The following is an 18,158-nucleotide window of genomic DNA, read 5'->3' as shown; positions in this document are numbered from 1 at the left end:
TATGTAGTGTCCTTCCTTGTCTCTTGTAACATTCTTTATTTTAAAGTCTATTTTATCTGGTATGAGTATTGCTATTCCAGCTTTCTTTTGATTTCCATTTGCATGGAATATCTTTTTCCATCCCCTCACTTTCAGTCTGTATGTGTCCCTAGGTCTGAAGTGGGTCTCTTGTAGACAGCATATATATGGGTCTTGTTTTTGTATCCATTCAGCAAGCCTGTGTCTTTTGGTTGGAGCATTTAATCCATTCACGTTTAAGGTAATTATCGATATGTATGTTCCTATGACCATTTTCTTAATTGTTTTGGGTTTGTTTTTGTAGGTCCTTTTCTTCTCTTGTATTTCCCACTTAGAGAAGTTCTTTTAGCATTTGTTGTAGAGCTGGTTTGGTGGTGTTGAATTCTCTTAGCTTTTGCTTGTCTGTAAAGCTTTTGATTTCTCCATCGAATCTGAATGCGATCCTTGCCAGCTAGAGTAATCTTGGTTGTAGTTTCTTCCCTTTCATCACTTTAAGTATATCATGCCACTCCCTTCTGGCTTGTAGAGTTTCTGCTGAGAAATCAGCTGTTAACCTTATGGGAGTTCCCTTGTATGTTATTTGTTGTTTTTCCCTTGCTGCTTTCAATAATTTTTCTTTGTCTTTAATTTTTGCCAGTTTGACTACTATGTGTCTCGGCATGTTTCTCCTTGGGTTTATCCTGTATGGGACTCTCTGCGCTTCCTGGACTTGGGTGGCTATTTCCTTTCCCATGTTAGGGAAGTTTTCGACTGTAATCTCTTCAAATATTTTCTCTGGTCCTTTCTCTCTCTCTTCTCCTTCTGGGACCCCTATAATGCGAATGTTGTTGCGTTTAATGTTGTCCCAGAGGTCTCTTAGGCTGTCTTCATTTCTTTTCATCCTTTTTTCTTTTTTCTGTTCTGCAGCAGTGAATTCCACCATTCTGCCTTCCAGGTCACTTATCCGTTCTTCTGCCTCAGTTATTCTGCTATTGATTCCTTCTAGTGTAGTTTTCATTTCAGTTATTGTATTGTTCATCTCTGTTTGTTTGTTCTTTAATTCTTCTAGGTCTTTGTTAATCATTTCTTGCGTCTTCTCGATCTTTGCCTCCATTGTTTTTCTGAGGTCCTGGATCATCTTCACTATCATTATTCTGAATTCTTTTTCTGGAAGGTTGCCTACCTCCACTTCATTTAGTTGTTTTTCTGGGGTTTTTATCTTGTTCCTTCATCTGGTACATAGCCCTCTGCCTTTTCATCTTGCCTATCTTTCTGTGAATGTGGTTTTGTTCCACAGGCTGCAGGATTGTAGTTCTTCTTGCTTCTGCTGTCTGCCCTCTAACACTTGGGAATTTTTAAAAAATATTTCGAGGTGATAGCAGCTCTTATTTCTGATTTGTTGCTTCCTAACAGAGACTCTTTCACTAACATTGTTTTGCTCAGAGATTGCTATGGTTTTTATAAACTACTACTACTGGTTATTGATGTATGTGCCTTCCATAAAGAAAATCTTTCTGTAGCACATTACTGAATTAATAGCATCTTGGGTTTTTTTTTTTTTTTTCCTTAAGTCCATTGCATTCTTTCTGTGCCTATATTGCCTGTCTTTGGTTATGGTATTGCTTTCTTGCAAACTCCAAATCCATTAAGTGAGCTGTGAGGTCTCTGTTTGTCTTTGTCTTATTTCTGAGCCTTCCATCTGCATGTCAGTACTCTGATGTCAGTTTGGGACATTGACATTAACAGAGAGAAAAACCTATTCGTACTGGGGTTTTCCCAGATTCTACCCTCTCTTTCCTGGATCTTGACTCATGGTCCTTGCATCATCATTGTAAATTTCACTGAGGTGAACCAAGAGGGTTGTTGCCCTCTACAGAGATGAGAATTCAGTTTTTGGAAGCAAGCTTGCAGTGGGCTCTGTGCTATTTTTTTGAAGTTGAAAATCTTGAAGGTGTGATTCAGGAACTATTTTATATTTTAAAGGACATATCATCTGAGTTTTAAAAAGCTCTCTCTGACCAAAGATACTCAAACACAATCCCAGACTTTTAAAAATTCAGTTCAATTTAGAGAAATATTTAGAATTTCTACTCTATCTAGAACAGTAATGGGCACCTAGTAGAAGCTTTATAAGTATTCATGGAATGAATGAATGCAAGTCACTGTGCCAGATGCTCCAGAGAATCCCCAAATGAATGAAAATAGTCTCCACTTGGACGGGCCCCGGAGAGGTGGGATGGAGATGTGGACCCAGATGAGGACAGTTCCAGGCCTGCTCCAAAGAGAGAGCTGCCCACGTTGAACTGCTCACCCCTCAGGACTCAGTCAGCTGTCCTCCTCTCCAGAGCTAGCCAAAGCTGAATTCGCCCCCTTCACTGTGCTAACAGAACATAGCTGGGTCAGTCATTCGTTCATCAGGCACCCATAGAGCACCTACTCTGTGTCCAGTGATCTTCTCAGCCTTCATGGAGCTTGCCTGACAGTGAACAACAAATATAATATCAGGTGGTGATAAGTGCTGTGAAGAAAAATGAGCCCAGGTCAGATGGCAGAGGATGGTGGAGGGGAGGAGCTACATCAGGTGGTCAGAAAAGGCTTCTCTGAGGAGGTGACTTTTGAGCAGAGCGCCCTGCATGAGGTGAGGGAGCAGGCCGAATTGATCTGTGCCTCACTGTACTTGATTATCTCCTGCTAGGCTGCCCCAAGGGTGGGGGCTGACTCAGTTTATTGTTGCACAGTCTGCGCTCAACATGAGTCTGTGGGACGCTAGCCAGGGGGGAAAGGCGGACCTGGAAGGCAGAGTGGTCCGGGCAGGTCTGGGCAACGCTGGGGCCAAACCTACCTGAGAACTCAGGCCCTTTGCCTCCTCGTTCCTTCTGGGACATTCATCAGTTTATTCTCCCTCTGATCAGTTTCTTAAACATTCTCTTTTCTGTGCTGTATATTTCACTTGGGGAATTTTTAAACGATGAGGGATGCTGGTTTCTGTACCATGCTGCACGGTATTCCTGCCACTTTCAACAAAGAGAAATTAATGGACTGGCTTTTATTTTTAGAGCCCCATACATGTTGTCTCTAACACAGGCAGGAAAAATAGCACACACTAACACAGCTGAACTGCCTGTGTACTGTCAAACTCCAGAATCCTTCTCTCTTTATGAGGTGCCCTGGCAATAGAAGTTGCTCGGGCACCTCTAAATCAGAATTACCAAGTTGAGAGGTCTAAGGAATAGCAAACGTTTCTTGATTTTTAAAATGTTCTGAAAGAAATTTAGTTTCTCCCTGGGGTGAAAATTAGCGGCTGAACCACACTGGGTATGGGCCAGGTCTGAGAAATGCGGAAAGTCAAGTAGACTGTAAGTATATTCTGAAAATCCAACCAAACTATACAGCAGTGAAAAAGAGTGGATTGCAGCTGCCTGCAACCAGTGGGTGGATCTCAGGAACGTAGTGTCGAGAAGGAAGTTGTAGAAGAATGTCAGCAGTTTGATTCCATGTATACTGAGTTCCTAGATGTTGGAAAACCAGTGTGTTTTTAAGAATATAAATGTGGTAAAATGATTTTAAGAAAATGGCAAACATAAGATGCAGAGTGATGATGGCCTCTGAGTGGGAAGTTGGGGATGGGCTCAGGGAGGGGCACGTGGAAGATCCTGGCATAGTATGTCTTTCCCTTGAGCTAGTTGGTGCATGTGTGAACATTTGTTTTATCATTCTTCATACCTTTCGTATTTTATAAATATTCTTTTGTATACTCAATATTAAAGAAAGATGAAAAAGAAACACTTGGTTTTGAAAATAGTGTCACACAAAATAAGCCCCAAGCAAAGTGGCATTTTCAACTTTCCCTCTGTGCAGACCAAGTGTGTGATCTTTAAAGCGCACTGGAAGTGACATGGCTTTGAATGGCCTGGGGCGGGGGTCTAGCCACTTTGAAATCCCATCCAGAAACCCAGACGGGCCATGTGATGAATGGCTCTGACAGCACATTGTTCCCCTCCCGGATCTCAGATCAATTAAGTCACTGTAGGCGGCTGTGCATATTAATGGCTTTGCTCTTTTAAGTGTTCAAGTTTATTTTCATTGTTGGTTGGCATTGTCCGGTACTTGTATGGGTTTTAAAAAACTAGCTTCAGCAAGACTCTCAAAGATGTGGATGGAGCATATCTTTCTTCTTGTAACCTAGAGAAAGGAAATCAAGTGTGGTCAAGTGCATTTACCCAGCCTGTCTCTGCCCTCTGTGTGTAGGTGCTGCCTGTACCCCTAGTTCTTCAGTGTGAAATGTTCTCTCATGGTTTCAGGTTCTTAGAAATGTATTCTAAGTTAGTTTGGTCATTATGATGGGGAATGTGTCCGTTATCCCTTGCTGCTGTAATAGACTCTCTAAAATTTAGTAGCATAAAACAACGATTTGTTATTAATTCTCACAGCTCTGTGACTTGGGCTTACCGGGAGGGTCTCTCTTAGGGTCTTTTGTGTGGTGGTTCTGTGGGTTGACATGGGCTCACTGGGAAGTTCTCACCTCTGGGGTCTTCCGTGCAATTACAGTTCAATGTCATCTGGTGCTACAGTTAAATTACAACCTAGGGCTCGACTAAGCTTAAGGTCCAAGATGGCCCATTAAGGATGATGGCCCATTAACCCCAGTTAAGGACTATGCCCCGAATTGGCACAGTGTTCCTTCTCTGCTGTACTGTCTTGGTCAAAGCAGTGAGACCACCTCAGATTCAATGGGACGGAAAAATAAACTCAAGAAGATCATGTGGGATGGGAGGAGATATTATTGTGGCCATCTTTAGAAAATATAAGCTGCCAAAGATAATGACTTTCAGAGATAGCTTACCTGAGATCAATTTTGTATCAGGAATCTAGGTTAATTTCATTTTATCATGCGTTAGAAACAAAACAGACAGTCCACATGAGGGAAGAAGTTAAGGCGAAGTTGTATGGATGGCCCCAAATAAGCACCTCCCTCTCAGAATCACAGGCTCCTGGAGCCAGCCTATTTCTCTGGTGGTTGAGGACATTTAATCAATCCTTGCCGAGCACCATTCTCATAGGCTTCTCTGTAGATGGGTGGCATGGTTTTCCCTGCCCACAGATGAGCATCTGCAGTGGATCAGGGCTCCCTGCAGTGACAATTTAACTATTGTTTGTGTTACCACCATCCTTCTCAAATAGGCTTTTACATTCTTACCTGAAAATTTTCTTGAAAAGGATAATTGAAAATGTTAAGTTATACCCCTCCTCACAGCCATACTTATCTGCTCACCCAGTCCTTGCCCTGTATTTGTCCGTCTTAGTAGAGGATAATTTGAGTTTAGACCAATTTTTTAAAACCTTTTTATTTTGAAATCATTTCAACCCTATAGAAGAATTGCAAGACTAGAACTTGACTCATCCTGTTAGCATTTAGCCACACTTGCTTCATCATTCCCATCCCCTACTCACTCTCACATAGTCTCCATAGGCACACACACACACACACACACACACACACACACACACACACATATTTTCCAAGAACCATTTGAGAATCAGTTGCAGACATCATGACCCTTTATACCTAAGAATGAAGACATTCTTTTGTATAACCACAGTACAATTGTGAAAAATCAGAAAAGTTAACATTTGACATGATGTTGTTACTTAATTTACAGACTGTATGCAACTTTTGCCTGTTGTCCCAGTGAGATCCTCTGGAACAGTTTTTTTTTCCTGGTCCAGAATCCAACCCAGCGTCCCACATTGCAATTAGTTGTCTTGTCTCCTTAGACTGTGTTAACTTGCAACGGTTCTTCAGCCTTTCTTTATGACCCTGACATTTTTAAAGAGCACAGACCGGTTTTCTTTTTGGTTTTTTTTTTGAGGACTGTCCTTCAGTTTGAGTCAGTCTGCTGTTTCCTCATGATTAGACTCAGGTTATACATTTGGGGCAGGAATCCCGTGTAAGGGATGTTGGTTCCTTCTCAGCGCATCTTATCAGGAGGCCATGATGTCAAGTTGTTTCATTACTGGTGATGGTAACTTTGATCACTGGGTTAAGGTGGTATCCACAGGTTTCTGTGGTATAAAATTGCTCTTTTTCTCTCTGGAAAGTAAATAGTAAAATGGGACCATTGACAAATAGACTTCTCAGAATGTTGGCCAAGCTGTGCTGACGAGGCCACAGACCCCTCCCATCTTGTGAGTGGGCTGTGTTCACTGTGCTTGGAGTTAAGGGGCTTTGGAAAAAATAGAACTAGATTCCAAGATGTGGGGTGAAAAAAGTCCTTTGGGGATCTGCTTTGCAGTAAACTCATGTTCAGAAGCATGACAGCCCTCTCCCGAGAGTTCTTCTTGCTGCTCTACTTACAGAGGTGTCTGTTCATATTTCCTACCAGTCATGGAACCTCAAAAGGTTATATAATCCTGCCTTGTGCATCAGGAAGGCCTATCTCTACCACCCCAACAAAATTTGTGAATTCCCTTTGTTAGATGTTTAATCATTGGAAGTATTGAACTTTTAAAACTTGGAGTGGAAAAGCTATAAAAAAGCAAGATGAAAAATCAAGTGACGTGACTCTCTCATCTGTTTACACCTCTTGGGAAAGGTCATTTAAGCACTTAGGATTTTGGTTTTCTTATCTAAAATATGGTTAATAGTAATTTCCTACCTTCCTCACTGGGTTATTGTGGTGACCAAATAAACCGTTATTAAATAGATGAGACGGTACTTAAAAACAAAACTCTATGAAAGCACAGTGAGTTCCCTGATTGATTTGTGTTTAATTTCTTTCATCAGCCAAGATATCTATTTCTAGGAAATTGGGGAAACAGTAGCTTTGCCAGACTTCGTTTGGCTTGCAGTAAGTGGTGTGAGCAGGAGACCAGAGAGCCTCGGGGGTCTGCCAGACAGACCAGCATTGCCCGGTTCAAGCTTCCCACGCTCAGCAGCTCTTGCGGGCAAGGTGCTACAACCACGTAGGGAAGTAGTGAGGCAGGTTGAGCAGGAAACTCTATGGATCTGGAGGGAACTTCTAAGATTGTATTCTGTATTTTGGTCATTCGCTGTTAAAAAAATCAATGATTCACCTACACTTCTCTAATTTGAAGGTCATGTTTGTATTGTGTGTACGAGGTGTGTGTGTGTGCGTTCTCATTTATTCTGTTTATTGGGCAAGGGCTGGGGTAGGGGAATGTAGATGGACTCCTTAGTATGTTGAGTTTTATCCCAAATAATTCACCCTTACTTTTCAGGTAGCAATTATTTTTAGATGTGTGCTCATGGATAATTGGCCCAGTATTATTTAGAACAGAACCTTACAGTCTGTGGTGTGAACAGAACCTACGCGTGACTGTTCTCTTAAGGCAAGTTGAAACAAGGCTGAGCAGGGCTGAGTAGGTCTGAGGCTGTCAGAACCTCTCACACCCAGGGCAGACCAGCTTTTTCCCCCTGGGATTGTAGTCCTGCCCTGCATGTCCCTCTTACAGGCTCCGGGCACACTGACTGAGGGTGTGACTGGCATCGGGCTCATTCCCTTCCGTGAGTGAGCCATTTAGACCAGACCCTGGGGTCGTGTTGGGATCCAGATGCTGGCATTCTGCTACTAAGGCAAGACTATAGAATGAAGTGGGCCTGCAGCCAGTTCAGGCCCCTTACCCACTCCCCCTAGTCCAGCCCCGGGGACCCTCCTGGTGGGAGTGGGGTCTGCAGAAGAGCTCCTCGCGTGTCTGCCCATGCGCAGCAGAGGCGCCTGCACCAGGACCCCGGGGGGAACCCACCTCTCAGGCACCACTGAGGGAAGCTCAGATGTGCGCTCGCTGCAGGCAGGTGCCCGAGAGAACTCAAATGGACTGGGCAGTGGGTGCCCAGCACCTCTGCTCTGTCTCACCAAGCAGAGAAGTCATGCCTCACTCCTTGGGGAGGAGGTTGAGGGCAAGGAAGAAGAGCAAACGGCTTTTTTGCCAGTCCTTTCAATAGCAGAATTTCCTATTTAATGAGTCAAGATAGGAATGCTTACGGGAGGAGAAGGTGTTTCTGTCCGCGTCATCTACCATAAAATAGCAGTCTTTCCTGTTGCCTCTCTCTCCAAATCCCACATTCAGGAGTAATTGTTTGCCATTGCCCGTCCCTGCACAGTGGTTGGACCGGAGCTGCACAGAGCATGCACTTGACATTCCAGGGAGTAAGTGATGTGTTTTGATCGCCTCAGTGCATTAGACCAGGTCCTTTAAGACACCCTCCTGGTGGTTATAGCAGCAGTATGGCCCTAGACGACAGCGTGGAAGGAGAGTGTTGCCAAGCAGAAGATCCCCTGCTGTACGGTGGTACAGGCTGTTTGAACCTAAATGCAGGTTTTTGCAGCTGATTGGAAAACGATGCTTAATGGAGCGCTGTCATCATGAGGTAGCGGGGCTTGTGGTTTCCCCCGTTTTACTTCTTCCTCCTGCTTTTGGTTCGTTCTTGTCTGTGAGGATAATTCGGATTTTTATTTTATATGTTTCACTAACACCGATATAACAGCTGTTGTGTGCTTACTCTGTGCCAGGTCTAAAATGAACATCTGGGGATCGTGGTGACCCCAAGCTCTGGCTTAGCCACCATTGCGACACAGGGAGTAGGGCCAAGTTGGAAGAAGTGGAGTCAGGGAGTCGTGGGCACAGACCGCAGTTCTGTGGCTTACTTAACCTCTCTAAGCCCGCTTCGTACCTCCATAAAGTGACCCTAATAATAGTACCTGTGTCATACCAGTTTTTGACAACTAAAAGAGACATACACGTATACACACATACATACACAAATACACTTAGCAGCACAGGGGCTGGTGTGCAGACAGCCCTCAGGAAGTGTGGACACAGTTCTGGAGGGTGCTAGAGGAAGTGTGAGCTCCAGATCACTGGGGGAGGGATCCAGGTGCGACCCTGGCTGTCTGAACACAGAAGGCACTGATGATGCCCTCTCAAGCCAGGGCTCTCAGGAGACTCTCAGGCGGGCCTCGGGGGGCGTGGGGATTCGGACACTGCCCCTCAACCAGAGCAGCACCACTTTTACCTGCTTTATACAGATAGAAGGGGCGTGGGGGCGCTATATGTATGTCTCACCTCAGTGGTTCTCAGCTGGGGGTGATCTTGCCCCTGCGGGGGCATTTGACAATGTCTGCAGACATTTTTGATTGTCACACCTGTGGTGGGTCGGGGGGAGTGGAGATTGCTACTGGCATCTATAGCGGGTTGAGGCCAGGGATGCTGCTGAACGGTGCACAGAATAGCTCCACAACAAGGAATGATTCAGCCCCAAATGTCATGGCAGGATTGAGAAACCCTGGTACACATGCATACGTATATGGAGGAAGCAAGAGGATTCTGTGCCTGGCTTTTATTTGGTTAGGGTCTAGGAACAAAAGTAGAAAACCAAGGTTATATAGAAACGCCTGCTTGTCAAGAGGTCCCTCGGGAATGGTGGGGCCTGAGTTGGCTGAGCCCCAGGGCAGAGGGAGAACAGTCTGCAAAGAGGAGGCACCGTCCACGTGGACGAGGTGTCACGGGGGTTCTGTGTGGCTCCAGGCCTAACAGAATGGTGGCACAAGGGAAGTCGGTGTGGCGAGTATGAAGTGATTCTTTCTGGGGTCACAGTGGTCCAGCTAGGGAGCAGACTGCCAGAGAGGGGTGGACAGTCCACCGTGGAAGTGGGATCTGGACTGATTCCATATCAGTAAAATGGTTGATGCTGAAATAACTGAATTTTTAAAATTCAGATCACGTTCAAGTCGTATTCATTGGGTCATTGTGTGGCCCTCAGCCTGGCATTAACTGAGAAAACGTGTTCCCCTTGGCACCCGGAGCTGGGCTTTTACCATGAGAGCATCATTGGAAAACTGGCCTGCATCTTTTCCAGTCCACATACCACTTGAGGATTATTTTCCAGCTCAAGACCAAGTTTAATATTGATCTGATTATATTTTTTCCTTACCACCAGGATCTGATTAGGAAACTCTTTAGGTCTCTGGTGAGAAATTGGCCTTTAATATTACGTTGAGTTGCCATTTTTATTTCTGTTTTTATAGATCAAAAATGGTTGAACATTAGCAATTTCATATGGTTCAGCCTGCTACAGGATTGAGAGTGACAATGCGTAATTTACGAACAGATTACTTTATGTTCTTCCTAAAAAGTACTCTGTACAAATGTCGCACCCCTGTGCGAACTTTGGGTACCCTCGGCAACTGAAGCTAGGCTGTTATCTACGTCACCAGGAGCCAGGCCTAGGCCAGCACACCTGTAATGGACCTTCTTCCAACAGATGTAAGACAGGGTCCTGCATTTTAACAAAGTGGTGTTTTCCTGGGTAGACACGGGCTTGCCCTCACCTTTTGCATCTTCCCAGTAGCAGGAGAGAGTCTTTTAAACCTTAGGAACCTCCAAAAAGACACCCCCTGTCCCCACCTCTTGGCTGACTTTGTTTCTCAGAACTTGAAAAGGAACCAGACGTCAATTATACCTCAGTAGTGGTGAATTAAAAAAAAAAAAAGGAACTAGAAACATTGAAGACATTATGCAGAGGGAAATAAGCCAGACACAAAAGGGCAAATGCTGTATGATTCCACTTCTATGAGGTATGCGGAATTGTCAAATTCCTGGAGACAGAAAGTGGCAAGGTGGTTGCCAGGGGCTGGGGAGAGGCGGGAATATGGAGTTAGTGTTTAAAGAGTACAGAGTTCTGGAGATGGACGGTGGGGATGGTTGCACCACAGAGTGAATGTACTTAATGCCACTGAACTGTACACTTCAAAGTGGTTAAGATGGTAAAGTTCATGTTGTTTGTATTTTGCCATAATAGAAAAAAATGGGAGCAGGGTCGTTCATTGCCATATGCTGAAGCCAGATCCAACCCTGGTGCTCCTCTAAAAAGCGGAGGTAGGAAAATGCCTAACACTTTATTCTTATGTTGTCGTCAAACTTAAGTGAAATTCGGACATGACATCATCGGCTGGGCTTCCTAAAATATTGTCCCTTCCACCAGGGACATCTTCTAGATACCATACGTTCCTGTTAGGGTGATAATACTTCAGGGACTTCTTACTTACTTACTTATTTATATTTCTTGGCTGTGTTGGGTCTTCGTTGCCGCGCGCAGGCTTTCTCTAGTTGCGGCGAGTGAGGGCTACTCTTCGTTGCGGTGCGCGGGCTTCTCATTGCACTAGCTTCTCTTGTTGCAGAGCACGGACTCTAGGCACGCGGGCTTCAGTAGTTGTGGCGTGCGGGCTTAGTTGCTCCGCGGCATGTGGGATCTTCCTGGACCAGGGCTTGAACCCGTGTCCCCTGCATTGGCAGGCGGATTCTTAACCACTGCGCCACCAGGGAAGTCCTACTTCAGGGACTTCTGAGTGTGTGCTCCGCCTTACATTTGTTCCCCTTGAAGGATGAAATTGTTCAACTCTTTGGAACCAGGTATCTTTGGAACAGAGGGTTCTGTGGTCAGGCCCGGTAATCATCTTCTGGCGTGGTTTTGGTTTTCCAGGGCAACTTCAAAAGCATATCCACAGTCTCCAAAGAACGTGAAGCCGCCATACCCAGGGTCTCCGGTGAAGTACCGCTTCCCCGCCTTTTCTGGCCAGGAAACACCCAAGAAGAAAGCAGAGAAAGAGAAGAGCAACAAGGAAAGGGAGGGCGCCCTGGCTCAGCAGGCAGCCGGCCCACCTGGGGAGGAGGCCCCAGAGAAGCACGTGGCAGACAGACACGCCACCGAGAAGCATGAGGCCGCGGCAGGGAAGGCCGAGGGTGGTGGAGGTAGGCCCTCCTCGCCCCGCCGGTTCTCCCTCTGACTCCATCCACGCGGCAGTCTCGGGTTTGGGGAAGAGACGGGGATTTTTCCCGGAGACAACTCCATGCCCTCGTGCCACTCTCTCAGGCTTGCTTGTCGCCCCGAGTCCTTCCCCTCGCTCTCCTGAGGGTCTCCTGGCAGAGGAGACCGAGGGGCTGACGCTGCTCCTAGCCGTGGAAGCCCACGGGGGTGCTCAGCTGCATCCAGCCAGCATCTGCCCTTCCCACAGAGCGGGTCTTCCTTTAGTCCTTGAAGCTTCCGTGACAGCTGCGGTGGGTTCACCCAGATCGGCGCAGCGGTGGTGGCTGCCTTGGGACTTGCTGGTGACCCTGTCTCTCCCCGTCGCCTTTCCACTGCCCTCCGTGGTGGAATGCGTCCAGGGTCACAGCCAGCCTGTTGCAGCCTCTCTGCTTGGTGGCTGATTGTGCTGGTCCTGGCAGCATTTCCCATCACCCACTGGGTTGGATTTTTCAATTCCAAGTGGTAGCTGCCGTGTGAGTGCAGTCACTGTTTCATTTCCCTTGATCTTTTCCTCCAACGCAGCCTCGTGGAAGCCCACAGCGGGCACCACTGATGCAGGAGAGGCCTCAAAGATGCTGGCCGAAAAGAGACGACAGGCCCGGCTGCAGAAGGAACAGGAGGAGCAAGAACGTCTGGAGAAGGAAGAGCAAGACAGGTATGGGGGTGCTCAGACCTTTTCAGATCACGCGGAAGCTCCCAGCTCCTGGATCTCAGGGTTACCGACAGCCCCTGTTCTCAGCATGGACTCTAGGACCAGCCAGGCCTCGTAGAGCTATCAAAGGAGTTTGAGTTTTGTTTATAGAATGAGGTTCTCCCTGAAAAGACAGGAGGTTCCGGATGTAGACATCTTGATTCTGCTTCCTGAATCATGTTTTTCCCCCCAAATTATTCTAACTCTCACCCCCAGGTAAGAGAAAGGAGGGTTGAGCAGAGGCTCCTAGCTGGGGCTGAAGCTGACCTCATAGTCCTTGAGACGCGAGGTACGGGGACTCCCATCCTGGAGCACGAAAGAAGATGTCATGGCAGTGGTCCCTAAACTTCGGAGGGTGTCAGAGTCAGTCAGGGGTTGCGGTGAAAATACACAGGCCCAGGCCGTGTCCTGCTTCAGTAGCTCACCAGGGTTTGAGAACCACTGCATTGGCCCCTGGGGCACTTGGTCAAAATACAGACAGTTCTGCCTATTCTGGTCTTAGTATTCAGAGAGAAATGCATGTTGAAGGGCAAGGTAGATTTTATCATTAAATTGATAAAGGAAGCTCTTAGGATAATCACAGAGTACAGTCCAGTACTGTTGAGAGGATTTAACGTGACAGGGAGCCAGCCATGTTGCCGTGCTTCACTCAGCCATGGCGCTGAGTTTAATCAGTAATAGAATATTCTTCATCCTTAAGTGACCTTGGCAAGTCTTTTGTGGTCTGTCATTACACTTCTGCTGATTTATTTATTTGAAAGGGTAGCGGGGAGGTCTGGCTGGTTCCTTCTTCGAACTCTGGACTTCTCTGATGATTTTCCCACCTCCAACCTTTTGGTCAACAGCAGCAGGTCTTTTTATTGAGTGGTGTGCTTGGGCTGGGTTGGGTGGGCCGCAGGATATGTGAAGGGAGGTCCCAGGAGAGGAAGGTGAGTCGCAGGACCTCAGTGACAGGGCTTGGGATGTGCAGGCCCTGAGCAGGTGAGTCGCGTGCCTGTAGCTTGTGCTAGGGAAGGTGCAGCTCTCTGCCTTCCAGCCAGCAGCGTGTCCCGTTTCCTTCACAGCGCAGCTCCTCAAAGAATTGACTGTACTGCCTGTCTCTATTTCCTCTACTCACACTCAGTCTGCAGACCTCACACTCAGCATTCCTCCTAATTGCCAGACTCCTAATCCATTTCTTGGTTGGCTTTGACCGTGTCGCGCTTGCCCTTGCTTCTCTGGCTTCTCCTTCTCAGTCTCCTCTGTCTCCCGCTCAGCCCCTCACGCATCACCTGGGCGCCCAGCCCTCAGTCCTTGGCCAGCTTCACCTGACAAGCCCTTCCCGAGCAGCGCTGCGCCCTCCTGCCCTGCCCGTGCCCCCATCGCGCTGCCAGCTTCCTCTGGCTTCAAAGTTTGGGGCTCGCATTTCACACAGCGTCCTCATGCTCAGCATTTGGGGTGCTGACCCAACTCTGCTCTCATCTCCCTTTCTGCCCTCATCTTTTCTTTGCCTCGTTTTACCATCTATTTCTGAAGCCAATTTCATCTTGCTCTGTAAACCTTCAATACTTCCTGGTACAAGGGAGGCATTAAATCACACATGTGTACTGATGCCTCCTGAGCCTGTGCTGTCCAGTACCACCGCCTCTAGTCCCAGGCGGCCACCGAAATGGAAGTACACTAAGATCAAGTCCAATTCAGTTCCCCAGCCGTATGGCCACATTTCAAATGCTCAGTAGCTACATGGCTAGTGGCTACCATATCGGACTGCACAAATCTCTAGAACGTTTCCCTCATCACAGCAAGGTCTATTGGCTAGCACTGGTCTAGAACCTGCAGGCAGTATTTCCAACTGCTTTATGCTTTCCTTTAAGTGTGTCCCACACGCATCTGAAATTGAGCATTTCCAAAGCACACCTTAGTGTCTTTCTCGCAGACTTCCTTTTCCTTTCACAAGCTCTGTCCTCCATGTCTCCAGGCACCCAGATCAGAAGTGTCCGAGCCAGCTCTCAACTTTCCCCTCTCCTTCCTCCTCAGTATCCCGTCCCCCGTCAGGTCTGTCTCGGCCGCCTCTAGCATCTCTCTCGTCTCCCTTCCCCTCCAGCCACTCCTCCCCTCCTGAGCTCTGACCCCCGTCCCCTGCAGCTCCACACCTCCTCATCTGCTTTCACGCTGCCTCCCGTGGCCTCGAGCTCCTTGTCACCAGACACATTTTCCATTCTCCGACTCGGGTCAAGCCTTGCTCCCTGTCTGCAAGCCTTTCCAGCCCTGCCCCTGGGAGAGAACAGACCTCTCCCACTCTTCACCCACCCAGGCCGGCTGGTCGGCTGATCACAGAGCCTCCTCATTTGTTCACAGGCCTACTTCCCCCAACTAAGCACCTTAAAAGGCCGGGATACAGTCTTTGGATCACTGGTGCTGGCGCTCAGTAAACATACAGGAAAGGTAGAGAAGGAGGAAGAGGCCCAACTGAGAAGCCATTGCAATCGCGGGTTAAGAGAAGGCAGCGCAGTGTGGTGGAGCTGGAGCTAGAGGAGAGAAGGCGGGTTCAACCGAAATGGGCCCATTCAAAGTCGACGCCAAGGTTTGATTCTAAGCACTTAGGAGAATGGTACACCCAATGACAGATAAAGGAAGGACAGAAGGAATTGATTTTAGAGGGTAAAAACAAGCCATGTGATTGTAGATAAACTAAGTTTTAAGGTGCCTGCAAGATATCCAGGTGATTAGAAATGGAATTGAAGCCTGGGGCCTAGGTAAAAATGAGAGCAATACACTCGACCCAAAATCAGTTTTCCCCTCTCTTGCCAGAATATGAAGCTTTGCTAGCACCACGTGGGAGGTGAGAAAGTACAGTACCACACAACCAGGGCCTGGAACACAGCGGACACCTCTTGGAATAAGATCATCCTCACGCCTGTTTTGTGCTTAAGAGTCAGTAGTTGAAGCCACATAAGTGTAGTTGCCAGATGAGAGAATATAGAGAAAATAAAGATACTTGAGCCAAACCGTGGAAAGCCAATCACTGTCACAAACTGGTGAGGAAAATGCCATCCGAGTCAGGGACGAGACTGCTCAGAGCAGAAGGGCTGACAAGGTGTCCAGACAGCTGGGCCCGGAGAAAGGGCAAATGCTGGTCCAGTCCCCGCTAGCAGTGACCCTGGGGGTCTCCTGGAAGCATGCAGAACAGGGCACGGCACCTGGGCTCGTGGATGGCCCAAGATAGAAATCAGGATTCTTGGAGTTGGAGCAAGAAGCCCTAGACCCTGGGTCCGCCCCGGGGAAGGCACTGGCAGAAACTAGAAGCAAAGAGATCTTACTGGGATTCCAAAATGAGTCACGTTGAGAAGTTAAGATAGCTGCTGTGGGCGCAAGTGGAAAGGTAGTTGAGTTAGGCACCCTCCATCAGCAGGGTCGCATAGCCAGGCTGCAGCTCGGTGTCTGTGCCAGAGGTGGCCCGGGCCCGGCCCTGCCGGCAGAGGTCCTGGCACCGCTCAGCCCTGGCAGCTCGTCGGTTGGGCCTCCGGGTGGTGGGCTGTCGGGGTAAGAGCTGGGCAGGCAGCGCCCGTCCGGCACGGGGGGTGGCGGCCGAGTCAGGAAGGGAGAGCCAGGCCCTCCCAGGAGGGAAGTCGAATGCCTCCTGCACCTGCGAGACGTGTCGAGGCTGGGGAAAGGCCGTTGGTCTTGGGGTTTAGGACATGAATGGAGGTTTGGGGGGAAATCATGGAGAGGGGTGGAGACATAAGCAGCTTGGCCGAGGTGAGAGGGCGGAGGCCCTGAATCTCAGCAGAATGTAGGGGAGAGGGGACTGAGGAGAGTTGTTTGGGATGCCTGAGGCCTGAGTGTTTTGCAGGCTGTGGGAAGGTCCGTGTAGAAGGGCAAAGCAATGGAAGGAAGAGAGGGGAACGGTGGAAGGAACTCGGGTGCGGGAGAGTGTGGAATTAATAGTGTGGTTGGTGGCATTTATAATCCTTTGCATCTAAGCAGAAGAAAGGGGACATTTTCTGAGCAGGAATGCTGTAGAGGAGTGAAGTTTAGGAAGCGCAGATCAGGTGGCCCCGGTCTTCTCTGTAAAGTGGTTGCTGATGCCGTCGACTAAGGAGGATGTGGAAGACGGTGGAGAAGTGGAGGTTTGGACTGTTCCCCTGGGGGTCTGGGAGATGAGGATGGATGGCTGGCGTGGCGGCTGAGGCCCAGGGAAAGATGACCAGTCGGCCTTGTCTGGGCCTTACTCCAACCAGTGTTGACAACCCAGGAGGGCCCAGAGTGGCCCCCATGCCATCCCACAGCTCAGGAGTGGCTGGGCAGCCTGGGCGCCCTGAGAGAAGAGGGAGTGGATGCAGGGACGGCACAGAGCTGCCCGGGGCCGGTCAGGAGAGAAGGCGGCGAGGGACGGGTGAGGGCAGGTCAAAGAAGGGGAAGGTTAGGACATTGAAGGTTAAGCTTTTTTAAATGAAAACTTTTAAGCACGTAAGGAAGGGAGAAAGTGAAACCCACATACTCATCCGGAGATTGAACGAGCCGAGACTGAACATGTGTCAGGGACATGGTGCAAATGTGAGAGGGTGGGACGAGAGGGGGCCGAGGTCTGGAGGTTGAGAGATGGGGGTCGTTACACAGAAGACCCTCACTGGTGGCCGGGAACAGGGATGAGGGATGCAGCCACTGAATGATGACTACAGTGCACAGTTTTCTGGTACTTTCTACCTGGTGAGGAAGGGGGGTAGGTTTGGGGTGGGTGACAGGAGTACACGTGGGTCTGGTGAGCTCCGGAGGGAGCCAGTATGACGGCAAGGGCAGTGGGGTTGGGCTGCCTGCAGCAGAGGGGCACCAGGGAGATGACACAGCCGTGTCCTCTCTGGTTCGTTAAGCAGGGAGAGAAAGAATGTTTATTCTTGGAGACAATTTTGAGAGACTTGGTTTCACACAGGGAAAGCCAGTTCTTAGCTACTTTGGGGGAAGCAGAGTGTGGTTAAATGGAGGGAATTTTGTCTGTAGGGGCTTATGGGCCTGTGGGGAGGAATTCATGCTGTGGGTGATGACGGGGATTATGGAGACCTAGGGGCTAAGAGGATGCGTTACTGCATGGCTATGCATCGGGCACCTCTGAAGTCCTCATGGTAAAACGGAAGAAACCGAGTGGCTTTTCAGATCCTAAGGATGAAGTAGCTTGTGGGTCAATTTATATACGTCTCCTTTGTGTATTAACTTCTCTGAGACAGTCACAACTGGCTCCTTAAAAGAGAGAGAAATACTAAAACAGTGCTCTGATTAACCTTGGGAGAAGTTTTGTTATTGACACATCCGGTTTTTATAATCCTGTGTTGGGCATCCTAGTCTTTCATTGAGGAATCTAAGAACTGGTGAGTTTCTTTCTGACTAGACCCCATAATGCTCTTCTCCAAAGTTCTCCAGAATATTTGTTAGTAATTTCAGTTGTTCCAGCTTTTAGGCACTGCACCCTCTGCGAACATAGAATACTTGTCATGTCCCATTGTAGTTTTAGGCTAATGTCTTTGTGTATTTTTTTACCTTTTAAAATATTTCTTTGGTGGCGCATAGGCTAATTGCCTCCGTGATTCCTGAAGCCAACCGTTAGGGTGGAAGGATGTTGTTTTTAAGTCTTGATCATTTATAACAATATACCAGCGCCCCAGTAAGCCAGTG

General features: G+C 48.1%; 1 protein-coding gene across 16 annotated transcripts in view; it reads left to right on the top strand.

Annotated features, from left to right (window-relative positions):
• Window positions 1–18,158, top strand: part of MAP7D2 (MAP7 domain containing 2) — a 105,748-nt gene that overhangs the window by 75,954 nt on the left and 11,636 nt on the right. For all 16 annotated transcript variants that reach the window (XM_082447028.1, XM_082447032.1, XM_082447021.1 and 13 more), the window contains 2 exons: window positions 11,498–11,766; window positions 12,344–12,476. In XM_082447028.1, coding sequence (XP_082303154.1) covers window positions 11,498–11,766; window positions 12,344–12,476 — 402 coding nt within the window. The remainder of the gene's footprint in view (window positions 1–11,497; window positions 11,767–12,343; window positions 12,477–18,158) is intronic.

This window comes from Balaenoptera physalus, assembly GCF_965194825.1.
Source record: "Balaenoptera physalus genome assembly, chromosome: X".
Taxonomy (NCBI): domain Eukaryota; kingdom Metazoa; phylum Chordata; class Mammalia; order Artiodactyla; family Balaenopteridae; genus Balaenoptera; species Balaenoptera physalus.
This window is presented reverse-complemented; position numbering and strand designations above follow the sequence as displayed.